Source organism: Pseudophryne corroboree, chromosome 4 (genome assembly GCF_028390025.1).
Source record: "Pseudophryne corroboree isolate aPseCor3 chromosome 4, aPseCor3.hap2, whole genome shotgun sequence".
Taxonomy (NCBI): Eukaryota; Metazoa; Chordata; class Amphibia; order Anura; family Myobatrachidae; genus Pseudophryne; species Pseudophryne corroboree.
This window is the reverse complement of record NC_086447.1, coordinates 741193022-741207410: the sequence shown is the minus strand read 5'-3', so window position 1 is coordinate 741207410 and position 14389 is coordinate 741193022. Positions and strand designations below refer to the sequence as shown.

The window sequence follows — 14389 nt, the reverse complement described above, 5'->3', positions numbered from 1 at the left end:
TCTCTCCTGGTGTAGCACAGGCACATACACTACTGTTCTCTCCTGGTGTATCCAGAAGCATATACTACTGTTCTCTCCTGCTGTATCACGGGTGCATATACTACTGCTCACTCCTGGTGTAACCCAGGCACATATACTACTATTCTCTCCTGCTGTATCACAGGTGCATATACTACTGTCTCCTGGTTTAACCCAGGCACATAACACTACTGTTCTCTCCTGGTGTATCCAGAAGCATATACTACTGTTCTCTACTGCTGTATCACAGGCATATACACTACTGCTCTCTCCTGGTGTACCCTATGTACATATACTACTAATACTATACTATATATGATATTGTTTGCAGCTTGAAGTGGGCAGCAGGGAAGGAATTTTAAAAAACTTGCCCTCGTGTGACCGCCATCTTAGCCACACCCCTGACCCATATATTCATCTTCTAAAGTATATCTAAACGTAGATAGTATTTATTTTTTTACTTGACAAACTGACACGAGTTACTGTGACACATATTATGTTATAGCTGCAGAGCTTCACAGAGACAGAAGGGACTATTTCCTTACCTGTGTGCTCTATAGAAGGCCGGTCCATTATGTAAATTGCAGGACAATTTGGCACGTTTCACAACGATGATCTGCCAGTGTGTACGGCGTAAAAGATTAATTGGCCAACGTCCTTACAACAGATATATCTTTTAGATGGCAGTGGTGGCAGAGGTTAGTGTGTTTGAACAACCACCATCTGCACATACTGTATATCTTTCAGGTGTGTACCCAACTTTAAATTCATAGAACTACTCAACCATAAAATAACTATTTTTTGTTTGTTATGAAACATCGGTGTGTTTTTGTTTTGTCTCCCTACAGTAACTTCTATGTATGAATCCTGTTATAGAAGAGTATCTAAGATGCTGAGTGGCAAAGTAAGCCATGCCAAAGAGGTTTCCAGCCTGTTCTTTTATGCCTTTTCCTATTACTTTGATCGGGCTGAGGATGCACGTTTGATAGGTAAGTGACTGTAGGTGTTTGATTTTGCAGAGGTGCATTACTATGTCCATATTAGAACTTAGTGTTCCTACAGTGAAGGCTATCCGCTTTGTGGGCTGAAGCAATAATCTTCCTATCAGTTCTCTGGAGCTATGCAGTCATGCTACTGGCTCATAGAGAAGTGGTAGGCTGAATATTCAATTAGCTGACCTAATGGTGGCCTTCATTTGTAGCAACTGTCTCTATGAAAATGACTAGACTGTCAAACAGGGGGCGGTATTCAATTCTTTTCACCCCCTTCCACACCAGTTCTGTTTCTGCTGATGGGTATGGTATAATAATTTCAGGGGCACCCAACCCTTTACGCAGCTAAACTGGATTACTATGTGTGTGATAACGGGGATCACTTTAGAAAGGAGATTGGCCGTGATATATCATTTGAATACCGCCCAGACAGTCATTATATATCTACTCAACATGTTTTCCTGTCCTTTTCCTTATGTTATACCAATGTTGTTTTCTATACAATATTCTTTTCATCCATTTCAGATTCCACACATTTCCTCTATGCTGTATCTTTCTGCAATAATCACATAACTGAAAAGCAGTAGCACATTTATAGAGGGAGGCGTTGTAGTTGTATAGCCATAAAGGACTGTGGAGTGGTATGAAGATGTTTCTATAAAGTTTAACTTTTATTTACGAAAAATACACTGTTCAATCTCAGTATTGTTAGACAACATCTTTCACTATGTGTATACAGTAAGCAGACACTTTTGATTACATGTAATACCCTGCGAGTTGCCGGAGGTGCGGGACTTTGTGCGAGTCTGTACGTTTTTGTTTTTTTGTTTTTAAAGCAGCGATCATTTTCAAGGGAAAACCAGGTTGGTTTTGCCCTATAAATGATTGCTGCCCTTAATAAAGAGGCAGATTCGCAGAAAGTCCTGCAACTCTGGCAACTTGCAGGCTATTACAATTAGCCCTTTGTGACTTTTCCAAAGCACAAGATGGGATTTTAAATATTTCTAATTATAATAATTTTTCTGCAGCGGGGTACACTGGGCTCCACAGGGAATGACATTGGGGTGTAGAGTAGGATCTTGATCTGAGGCACCAACAGGCTAAAAGCTTTGACCTTCTTCCTAGAATGCATAGCGCCGCCTCCTCTATAACTCCGCCTCCGTGTACAGGAGCTCAGTTTTGTAGTTGCTGCCATGCAGTGCAGACATACAACAGGTGGGCTGCTACAGCAGCCCTCAGAAGAGCTTTTCTAAGTGAAAAATGAAGACTTCAAGGGCTGCAGCAGTGTGTTAGATGTCAGACATTTCCTGCTGCAGCTCCATCACCTCCCCCAGCGGCGCTGTATACTCCCGCGCCCTGGTTGCCGGGTACTTACAGCGGAGGCTCCGGTTTTCATCTGCCAGTCACACACACTGCTGCAGCTCTCCAGGATCGCATGGCCACACTCAGGGAGGAGGTATGAGTCTCCCCCAGGTGGGACCCGCTGGAAATCGCGATCCGGCGCGGCAGGTGGGAGGTGGGCCGCGCGTGCTGGCCTGGACACTGTGGCAGTACAGGAACCCCACTAGACCACCAGGGCAAGGGCACAGGTCAGTTTTACTAAAAACCGTTTGCTATATAGCCCACAGTACCCAGTGGTGAAGTCCAGCAAGGGGATAAGGCTTTGACCTGTAGCCCCTCCCCCAGCCCCAGGGTGCCATTTAGAGTAAATGTTCCCACCCTGGAGCTGCTTATCTCTCTCTCCCTCACTCCCTGTCAGCGTTTGGGCGCCATTAGCACAAGCTGTGCTGATCCTGGGACTGTTTGGGCAAATCCTCCTCTGTAAAGCCGCCTGCATGTCGGCACTGTGCATTTTACAGGACACTTAAGTATTCTACATGTCTGCTGACAGTGTTAGTTAAGAAAGAGTGCATTTAGTCAGGGTTATTCAGTACCAGTACCAGTACCCTGTGATATACATCCAGTCTTTCCTGTGCATTGATATATCTATTAAGTGTATAGCTATACTTATTATTATTATTATTATTATGTATTGCTAGTCCAGTGCAGTTTTATTGCATGTCATAATTTCTGCATTGTACAATGTGACTATGTGTGTGTGCACAGAGCTGCTGTGTGACCTCCATTTTGTGTGTCTCACTCAGATTGCAGTCCCTATATTCTGTAACCTGAGGGGGCTAAGCGCGTCAGGGTTATTATTATTATAGGTGTTTCGCAAGATATACTTATTGTGTATTTTTCTCTGTGATTTTTAGTCACCACATACCTCTGAAACTCTGTTTTGCTAACACACTACTCAGGGGGTTCTTGTCAGGTGTTGTGCTGCTGATATTGTACTGGGTTGCCTTGAATTGAGCTTTCAGATATGTCAGCTACAAGGGGCGACGGAGCTGGGGCTGATCCCACAGTGTGTGGTGGTGACGCTGCAGACACATTTGAGGAGAATATAGCAGCTGAGGGTTCAGGTTCTGGGGGTTCCTTACTCCCCAGTGGGACCGTAGCAACGGGGGTTCAAAATGATCCACCATGGGCTACTTTCTCCACATACGCTGGTAACTAGACTTATGCCCCCTATGGGACCTCCTGTACCGGTACAACCGCTTATGGTCCCTGCGGTTAATCCGCCGTGTGCAGATCAACTGTCCACTCAGTTACAGCAATTGAACCAATCACTGACTAAACAGCAGTCTAACCCTCGCCCGCCTAAGACCAAGAGGCCCTCTAAGCGGGCCATTACTTCCTCACAATACACTAACATCCCAGACACCTCGTCTGATGAGGATGGCGTATATACTGACCCCGCAGACACCGATTCTGATGCTTTTGATGGGGAATCTGTTTCACAGGTGGATATTCCTGACTTGTTGGAGGCTATCAGGTTAATTCTTCAAATTACTGATGACCCAGAGCATGATGCTGCCCCTAAGAAACCGGACAGATTTAAACATCAGAAAGTGGTTAAACAAGTTTCTCTGACGTCCTAGTGGATGCTGGGAACTCCGTAAGGACCATGGGGAATAGACGGGCTCCGCAGGAGACTGGGCACTCTTGCAGAGCCAGAAGCAAGAAGAACGTCCTGGAAATCGGCGGCTGAAGACTCCGGTCTTCATTAAGGTAGCGCACAGCACTGCAGCTGTGCGCCATTGCTCCCTATGCACACCACATACTCCGGTCACTGATTGGTGCAGGGCGCTGGGGGGGGGGCGCCCTGGGCTGCAATTAGAGTACCTTAAATTGGCAAAACAACACATAATATAGTCTAATAAACTATATATGTGTAAAAATCCCCTGCCACAATATTATTAAAAGAGCGGGAGAAGCCCGCCAAAAAGGGGGCGGGGCTATCTCCCTCAGCACACTGGCGCCATTTCCTCTTCACAGCTCCGCTGGAAGACAGCTCCCCAGGCTCTCCCCTGCAGTTTCCAGGCTCAAAGGGTAAAAAAGAGAGGGGGGGCACTAAATTTAGGCGCAAAACTGTATTGTATAGCTGCTATAGGGAAAATCACTTTGTGTAGTGTAAATCCCTGTTTATATAGCGCTGTGGTGTGTGCTGGCATACTCTCTCTCTGTCTCCCCAAAGGACTTTGTGGGGTATTGTCCTCAGTCAGAGCATTCCCTGTGTGTGCGCGGTGTGTCGGTACGGCTGTGTCGACATGTTTGATGAGGAGGCTTATGTGGAGGCGGAGCAGGTGCCGATAAATGTGATGTCACCCCCTGCGGGGTCGACACCAGAGTGGATGGATATGTGAAAGGTATTAACCGACAGTATCAACTCCTTACATAAAAGGTTCGATGACATAACAGCTGTGGGGCAGCCGGCTTCTCAGCCAGTGCCTGTCCAGGTGTCTCAAAGGCCATCAGGGGCTCAAAAACGCTCGCTACCTCAGATGGCAGACACAGATGTCGACACGGAGTTTGACTCCAGTGTCGACGACGACGAGACTAATGTACATTCCACTAGGGCCATCCGTTGCATGATTACGGCAATGAAAAATGTGTTGCACATTTCTGACATTAACCCAGGTACCACTAAAAAGGGTATTATGTTTGGGGAGAAAAAGCAACCAGTGGTTTTTCCCCCATCAGATGAGTTAAATGAAGTGTGTGAAGAAGCGTGGGCTTCCCCTGATAAAAAAGTAGTGATTTCTAAAAAGTTACTGATGGCGTACCCTTTCCCGCCAGAGGACAGGGTACGTTGGAAGACATCCCCGAGGGTGGATAAAGCGCTCACATGCTTGTCAAAAAAGGTGGCACTACCGTCTCAGGATACGGCGCCTTAAAGGAGCCTGCGGATAGAAAGCAGGAGGCTATCCTGAAGTCTGTATATACACACTCAGGTACTATACTGAGACCTGCTATTGCTTCAGCATGGATGTGCAGTGCTGCAGCAGCGTGGTCTGATTCCCTGTCTGATAAAATTGATTCCCTTGACAGGGACACTATATTGCTAACCATAGAGCATATTAAAGACGTAGTCTTATATATGAGAGATGCACAGAGGGATATTTGCCGGCTGGCATCTAGAATTAATGCAATGTCCATTTCTGCCAGGAGAGTATTATGGACTCGGCAGTGGACAGGTGATGCGGATTCTAAAAGGCACATGGAGGTTTTGCCTTACAAGGGTGAGGAATTGTTTGGGGATGGTCTCTCGGACCTCGTTTTCACAGCAACAGCTGGGAAGTCGACATTTTTACCCCAGGTTCCCTCACAGCCTAAGAAAGCACCGTATTATCAGGTACAGTCCTTTCGGCCCCAGAAAGGCAAGCGGGTTAAAGGCGCGTCCTTTCTGCCCAGAGGCAGGGGTAGAGGGAAAAAGCTGCACCATACAGCCAGTTCCCAAGAACAAAAATCCTCCCCTGCTTCCACTAAATCCACCGCATGACGCTGGGGCTCCACTGGTGGAGCCAGGTGCGGTGGGGGCCCGTCTCCGGAACTTCAGCGACCGGTGGGTTCGCTCACAGGTGGATCCCTGGGTTCTACAAGTGGTATCTCAGGGATACAAGCTGGAATTCGAGACGTCTCCCCCTCGCCGTTACCTCAAATCAGCCTTGCCAGCTACTCCCCCGGACAGGGAGGTAGTGCTGGCGGCAATTCACAAGCTGTACCTCCAGCAGGTGATAATAAAGGTTCCCCTCCTTCAACAGGGACGGGGTTACTATTCCACAATGTTTGTGGTACCGAAACCAGACGGTTCGGTGAGACCCATTCTAAATTTGAAATCCTTGAACACTTTTATATAAGGAAGTTCAAGTTCAAAATGGAATCGCTCAGGGCGGTTATTGCAAGCCTGGAAGAAGGGGATTACATGGTATCACTGGACATGAAGGATGCTTACCTACATGTCCCCATTTACCCACCTCACCAGGTGTACCTCCGTTTTGTGGTACAAGACTGCCATTACCAATTCCAGACGTTGCCGTTTGGTCTGTCCACGGCACCGAGGGTATTTACCAAGGTAATGGCCGAAATGATGATACTCCTTCGAAAGAAGGGAGTTATAATTATCCCATACTTGGACGATCTCCTTATAAAGGCGAGGTCCAGGGAGCAGTTGTTGGTCGGAGTAGCACTATCTCAGGAAGTGCTACAACAGCACGGCTGGATTCTGAATATTCCAAAGTCGCAGCTGGTTCCTACGACGCGTCTGCTGTTCCTGGGTATGATTCTGGACACGGAACAGAAGAAGGTGTTTCTCCCGGAGGAGAAGGCCAAGGAGTTGTCATCTCTGGTCAGAGACCTCCTGAAACCAAAACAGGTGTCGGTGCATCACTGCACGCGAGTCCTGGGAAAGATGGTAGCTTCTTACGAGGCAATTCCATTCGGCAGGTTCCATGCAAGGATCTTTCAGTGGGATCTGTTAGACAAGTGGTCCGGATCGCATCTTCAGATGCATCGGCTGATCACCCTGTCCCCGAGGGCCAGGGTGTCTCTGCTGTGGTGGCTGCAGAGTGCTCATCTTCTAGAGGGCCGCAGATTCGCCATACAGGACTGGGTCCTGGTGACCACGGATGCAAGCCTCCGAGGTTGGGGGCAGTCACTCAGGGAAGAAACTTCCAAGGACAATGGTCGAGTCAGGAGGCTTCCCTACACATAAATATTCTGGAACTAAGGGCCATTTACAATGCCCCAAGTCAGGCAAGACCCCTGCTTCAAAACCAGCCGGTACTGATTCAGTCAGGACGGCACAAGAAGCAGGATGGCGATGGCAGAAGCCACAAGGATTCTCCGATGGGCGGAAAATCACGTGATAGCACTGTCAGCAGTGTTCATTCCGGGAGTGGACAACTGGGAAGCAGACTTCCTCAGCAGGCACGACCTCCACCCGGGAGAGTGGGGACTTCATCCAGAAGTCTTCCAACTGATTGTAAATCGTTGGGAAAGGCCACAGGTGGACATGATGGCGTCCCGCCTCAACAAAAAGCTAAAAAGATATTGCGTCAGGTCAAGGGACCCTCAGGCAATAGCTGTGGACCCTCTAGTGACACCGTGGGTGTACCAGTCGGTTTATGTGTTCCCTCCTCTTCCTCTCATACCAAAGGTGTTGAGGATAATAAGAAAGAGAGGAGTAAGAACTATACTCATCGTTCCGGATTGGCCAAGAAGGACTTGGTACCCGGAACTACAAGAAATGATCTCAGAGGACCCTTGGCCTCTGCCTCTCAGACAGGACCTGCTACAGCAGGGGCCCTGTCTGTTCCAAGACTTACCGCGGCTGCGTTTGACGGCATGGCGGTTTAATGCCGGATCCTGATGGAAAAGGGCATTCCGGTTGAAGTCATTCTTACGCTGATAAAAGCTAGGAAAGATGTGACAGCAAAACATTATCACCGCATATGGCGAAAATATGTTGCTTGGTGTGAGGCTATGAAGGCCCCCACAGAAGAATTTCAGCTGGGTCGATTTCTGCACTTCCTACAGTCAGGAGTGACTATGGGCCTAAAGTTGGGATCCATTAAAGTCCAGATTTCGGCCCTGTCTATTTTCTTTCAAAAAGAACTGGCTTCGCTGCCTGAAGTTCAGACGTTTGTTAAGGGAGTGCTGCAGATTCAGCCCCCTTTTGTGCCCCCAGTGGCACCTTGGGATCTCAACGTTGTGTTGGATTTCCTAAAATCACATTTTTTTTTTGAGCCATTCAGACCGTGGAATTAAAATATCTCACGTGGAAAGTGGTCATGCTTTTGGCCTTGGCTTCGGCTAGGCGGGTGTCAGAATTGGCGGCTTTGTCCTGTAAAAGCCCCTATCTGATCTTCCATATGGACAGAGCAGAATTGAGGACTCGTCCCCAATTCCTCCCTAAGGTGGTATCAGCGTTTCATTTGAACCGACCTATTGTGGTGCCTGCGGCTACTCGGGACTTGGAGGCCTCCAAGTTGCTGGACGTAGTCCGGGCCCTGAAAATCTATGTTTCCAGGACGGCTAGAGTCAGAAAGACTGACTCGCTGTTTATCCTGCATGCACCCAACAAGCTGGGTGCTCCTGCTTCTAAGCAGACTATTGCTCGCTGGATCTGCTCCACGATTCAACTTGCACATTCTGCGGCTGGACTGCCGCATCCTAAATCAGTAAAAGCCCATTCCACGAGGAAGGTGGGCTCTTCTTGGGCGGCTGCCCGAGGGGTCTCGGCTTTACAACTTTGCCGAGCTGCTAACTGGTCGGGATCAAACACGTTTGCAAAATTCTACAAGTTTGATACCCTGGCTGAGGAGGACCTTGAGTTTGCTCATTCGGTGCTGCAGAGTCATCCGCACTCTCCCGCCCGTTTGGGAGCTTTGGTATAATCCCCATGGTCCTTACGGATTTCCCAGCATCCACTAGGCCGTCAGAAAATAAGAATTTACTCACCGGTAATTCTATTTCTCGTAGTCCGTAGTGGATGCTGGGCGCCCATCCCAAGTGCGGATTGTCTGCAATACTTGTATATAGTTATTGCCTAACTAAAGGGTTATTGTTATGAGCGATCTGTTAGTGAGGCTCAGTTGTTATTCATACTGTTAACTGGGTATAGTATAACGAGTTGTACGGTGTGATTGGTGTGGCTGGTATGAGTCTTACCCGGGATTCCAAATCCTTTCCTTGTTGTGTCAGCTCTTCCGGGCACAGTTTCCCTAACTGAGGTCTGGAGGAGGGGCATAGAGGGAGGAGCCAGTGCACACCAGTAGTCCTAATTCTTTCTTAGAGTGCCCAGTCTCCTGCGGAGCCCGTCTATTCCCCATGGTCCTTACGGAGTTCCCAGCATCCACTACGGACTACGAGAAATAGAATTACCGGTGAGTAAATTCTTATTTTTACCTCACTCTGATCATTTGGTTGACATACGTCAGGAATCCTGGGAAAATCCAGGAAAGAAATTCACGCCTCACAAGAAGATGCTGGCTCGTTATACCCTCGCAGCGGAGCGAAGTAAAAATTGTGAGACACCCCCCGCCAGTGGATTCATAGGTGGCGCAGCTGGTGGTATCCTTAGCTCTGCCTGTAACTACCATCACGTCTCTGAAAGAACCGACGGATAAGCATGTGAAGAGTTGTTTAAAGGCGATTTACACCTTAGCTGGTGCTGCGCATTGGCCCACCATTGCAGCGACTTGGGCTGCAGAGGCTATTGGAGTGTGGGCTCAGGAGTTGGAAGCTGAACTGCCTTCTAATTCTTCTGATCATGCTAGACAATGTCTGTCGTATGTTGTCACAGCTTCTCATTACATTAAAGAGGCGGCTTCTGATGCCGGTATTCTGGCGGCCAAGACTTCTACTACGTCCATTTTGGCTCGCCGGATTCTCTGGTTGCGGTCCTGGTCTGTGGATCTGGACTCTAAGAAATCCCTGGAGGTGCTTCCTTTTAAGGGAGACATTCTTTTTGGAGAAGACCTCAACAAGATAGTGGCTGACTTAGCTTCTGCTAAAACAGCATGTCTACCTAGTACTACTCCTTCGGTACTGAAGGCTAAGAGTACTTCCTTTCGCTCCTTTCGTTCTTCAGGGAAAGCAAAGGGTCAGGCGTACGCGAAACAGGCTCGTACTTCAAACCCAATAAGCCCGAACCTAAACGGGTCTGGGCTGCCCATCAGCCTGCTTCCAAAAAGGACAAGCCTGCTGCATGACGGGGCGGGCCTCCCTCTGGGGGATCCCAGGGTGGGGGGCCGACTTCTAGGGTTTACCCAGGAATGGTTGAAGATCACTTCAGATGCCTGGGTACGGTAAGTCGTCACTCGAGGGTACGCCGTATCCTTCAAAAATCGTCCCCCTCATCGATTTTGCCTGACAGACGTCCCTTCGGGTTCGGTGAAGGCAAAAACTCTTCATTCTGTGGTACAGTCACTCCTGGACAATAAAGGTGGTAGTACAGGTGTTTCTGGCACAGAGGGGCAGGGGGTACTATTCACCGCTGTTCCTAGTCCCGAAACCGAATGGGTCCTCTCGGCCCATTCTCAACCTCAAGTCCTTGAACAAATTTGTTAGGGTCTCCAAGTTTCGGATGGAAAATCTTCGCTCTATTGTTCTGGCCTTGGAACCTGGGGATTCTATGGTCTCCCTAGATATACAGGATGCTTACCTGCATATTCCCATTGCAATGTCGCATCAGCAGTACCTGAGGTTTGTGATTGGCAACATCCATTAACAATTTCGGGCGTTACCTTTTGGTTTGACCACGGCTCCGCAAGTCTTTACCAAGGTGATGGCGGTAATGACGGCTGTACTCCGCCGTCAAGGGATCAGGATCCTGCCGTATCTAGACGACTTGTTAATCCTGGCAAATTCCTCAGAAATTCTCCTACACCATCTGGATCTGACTATCCGGTTTCGGCATGCCCACGGGTGGCTCATCAACTGGAAGAAATCTTCCCTGGTCCCTGCTCAGAGCATGATGCACCTGGGGTCGTTGTTGGACACTCACAGCAAGCGGTTGTTCTTGTCTCAGGAGAAAGTCCTGAAGCTTCAGGACAGGATTCGATGCTTTCTATCTCATCCACAAGTGTCGATACATTCGGCAATGCAAGTGCTAGGTATCATGATATCTGTTTTCGACATGGTGGAGTACGCTCAATTCCATTCCTGCCCTCTTTAGAAACTGATTCTTGCCAAGTGAGACGGCCTGCCTCATGGGATCAGGTCGCAATTGATCTCCTTGTCTCCGGAGGTCCGTTTGTCACAACACTGGTGGCTGCAGGACCATCGACAGAGCAGGGGTCATCCCATCTGTATCTCCAACTAGGTCCTTCTGACGACGGATGCCAGTCTGAGAGGTTGGGGCGCAGTGTTGGAGCAACACTCCCTTCAGGGTCGGTGGACCAGGGAGGAGTCTTTCTCCTCCCAATAAACATTCTCCAATTGTGGGCGGTGTTCAACTCGCAGAACTTGGCCCAGCATTTAATACAGAACAGACCTGTTCAAGTACAGTCGGACAACGCCACCACGGTGGCATACATTAATCATCACGGCGGCACTCGAAGCCGCATGGCAATGAGGGAAGTATCCAGGATTCTTCAGTGGGCGTAATGCCTCCTGCCAGTCATATCGGCAGTATTCATTCCGGGGTCCTAAACTGGGAAGTGGACTTTCTCAGTTGTCGGGACGTACTCGCTGGAGAGTGGAGCCTCCATCCAGAAGTGTTTCAACTCCTCGTGGTCAAGTGGGGCCTTCCAGATGTAGACCTGATGGCGTCTCGACACAATCACAAGGTTCCGGTCTTCGGAGCAAGGACAAGGGATCCTCAAGCAGCGTTCGTGGACACACTGGCAATTCCATGGAACTTTCGGTTGCCATACGTGTTCCCTTCGATGTCATTCCTGCCCAGAGTAATAAGGAACTTCAAGCAAGAAGGAGGAATCCTAATTTTGATCGCTCCCGCGTGGCCCAGACTGCATTGGTTCTCAGACCTTCAGGGTCTCTCAATAGAGCGTCACCTTCTACTTCTGCAGCACTCAGATCTCCTCGTTCAGGGCCCCTGTGTATATCAGGATTTAGCCCGGTTGGCTTTGACGGCGTGGCTCTTGAAGCTTCCGTCTTGAGGGCCTTCTGAGGCGGTCATTCAAGCCATGTTGAAGGCCCGGATACCGGCTTCTGCTCGGATTTATCATAGGGTCTGGAATGCTTACTTTGCTTGGTGCGCTGCTAATAATCATGACGCTTACAAGTTTAGTACGGCCAAACTTTTCGCCTTTCTACAACAAGGCTTGGACTTGGGCCTTCGTCTGGCCTCCATCAAGGTTCATATTTCTACCTCGTCTGGTTTCAGAGAAAAATTGCGACTTTACCTGATGTTCATACGTTCACTCAGGGTGTGTTGCGGATTCAACCTCCTTATGTCCCGCCTATGGCTCCTTGGGACTTGTCTGTGGTTCTGGAGGCGTTGCAAGGGTCTCCATTTGAGCCTCTTGAATCGGCAGACCTTACGTGGCTTTCTCTATTGTTTCTGCTGTCTATTGCATCTGCCAGACGGGTGTCGGATCTGGGTGCCTTGTCTTGTAGGTCCCCATATCTGATTTTTACACCGTGACCGGGCGGTTCTTAGAACACGTCCCAGGTACATACCTAAGGTGGTGTCTTCTTTCCAACTTAATCAGGAGATCGTGGTTCCGGCCTTTGCCTCTCCTGACTTGTCTTCCAAAGAGCGGTCTTTGGATGTGGTACAGGCTCTCCGTATCTATGTGAAGAGAAATGCATCCCTTTGGAAGTCTGATTCTCTATTTGTACTGTTTGGTTTTCACAAACCTGGCTGTCCTGCTCACAAGCAGACCCTGGCCAGATGGATTAGAATGGTGATTGCACATGCTTATGTACAGGCTGGCCTTCCATTTCCTGCTACCATCAAGGCCCATTCTACTCTGTCTGTTGGACCTTCTTGGGTGGCCCGCCGTGGTGCGACCCTTGAACAATTGTGCAAGGCGGCTACGTGGTCCTCAGTGAACACGTTCATAAGGTTCTATGCCTTCGATACTTCCTCCTCCCAGGATGCTTTCTTTGGACGCCGGGTTCTTGTGCCCGCTACAGTGCGTCCCCTCCCATGAGGACCTGCTTTAGGACATGCCAATGTCATTCCCTGTGGAGCCCAGTATACCCCGCAGCAGAAAACGAGATTTATTTAAAAAACATACCATTGTTAAATCTCTTTCTGCGAGGTACACTGGGCTCCACAGGGCGCCCACCCTGACGCACTTAGCTTCTTTTGGTTAGTATGGCATTAGCAGCTGACACTTTCTCCTGTCGTGAGAATGTGGTGTATGTGGCTACTAACAGTTGTCGTCTTTTACCTGCTACTGCATTGGACTGGTTCACAAAATCTGAGCTCCTGTGCACGGAGGCGGGGTTATAGAGGAAGCGGCGCTATGCATTCTGGGAAGAAGGTCAAAGCTTTTAGCCTGTTGGTGCCTCGGATCAAGATCCTACTCTACACCCCAACGTCATTCCCTGTGGAGCCCAGTGTACCTCGCAGAAAGAGATTTAACAACGGTAAGTTCTTACCATAAATCTAATTTTTTACCTTTATATTAGTAGTCTAAAATATATCTTGCACTTGCTCCCTTCGTAATTACTTTTTGGCAAACCTTGTATTTTTCAAATGCCCCCTCCACAGCCCTGTACTGGCTGATTCATCTAGCCATATTCAGTTCTTCTAATCACTTCCCTCTCATTCACAATTTCTCTTACGTCCTAGAGGATGCTGGGGACTCCAAAAGGACCATGGGGGGTATAGACGGGATCCGCAGGAGCTTGGGCACACTAAAAAGACTTAAGACTGGGTGTGAACTGGCTCCTCCCTCTATGCCCCTCCTCCAGACCTCAGTTAGACTTTGTGCCCAGGAGTGACTGGATGCACACTAGGGGAGCTCTACTGAGTTTCTCTAGAAAATACTTTTTGTTAGGTTTTTTATTTTCAGGGAGCACTGCTGGCTACAGACTCCCTGCAGCGTGGGAGTGAGGAGAGAGAAGCAGGACCTACTTCTGTGAGTTTCAAGGCTCTGCTTCTCGGCTACTGGACACCATTAGCTCCAGAGGGTTCGATCACTTGGTGCGCCTAGCTGCTTGTTCCCGGAGCCACGCCGTCACCCCCTCACAGAAGCCAGAAGACAGAAGTCGGGTGAGTATGAGAAGATCAGAAGACTTCAGTGACGGACGGTACAGCACAGCGGTAACGCTGTGCTCCATGCTCCCACACACATCACCAACGGTATTTCACTGGGTGCAGGGCGCTGGGGGGGGGCGCCCTGGGCAGCATGTTACTGAAGTTTCTTAGGGCGGCACCAGATTGTGGGTGCCTCGGCACCGTGTACAGACCCCCGCCGGCATTTTTAAACAGTTTTGAATTTGGCGGGCCGAAGCGCGCCGGGAAGGGGGCAGAGCTTCGTCCCGCAGCTCACCGGCGCCATTTTCCCTGCAACTCG

The 14389-nt window shown here is 49.1% G+C and overlaps 1 protein-coding gene across 2 annotated transcripts in view; it reads left to right on the top strand.

The window, feature by feature from the left end:
• ENTPD6 (ectonucleoside triphosphate diphosphohydrolase 6) overlaps nucleotides 1–14389 on the top strand; it is a 131454-nt gene that overhangs the window by 68150 nt on the left and 48915 nt on the right. For both annotated transcript variants that reach the window (XM_063918128.1, XM_063918129.1), the window contains exon 11: nucleotides 867–1007. In XM_063918128.1, the coding sequence (XP_063774198.1) occupies nucleotides 867–1007 (141 nt within the window). The remainder of the gene's footprint in view (nucleotides 1–866; nucleotides 1008–14389) is intronic.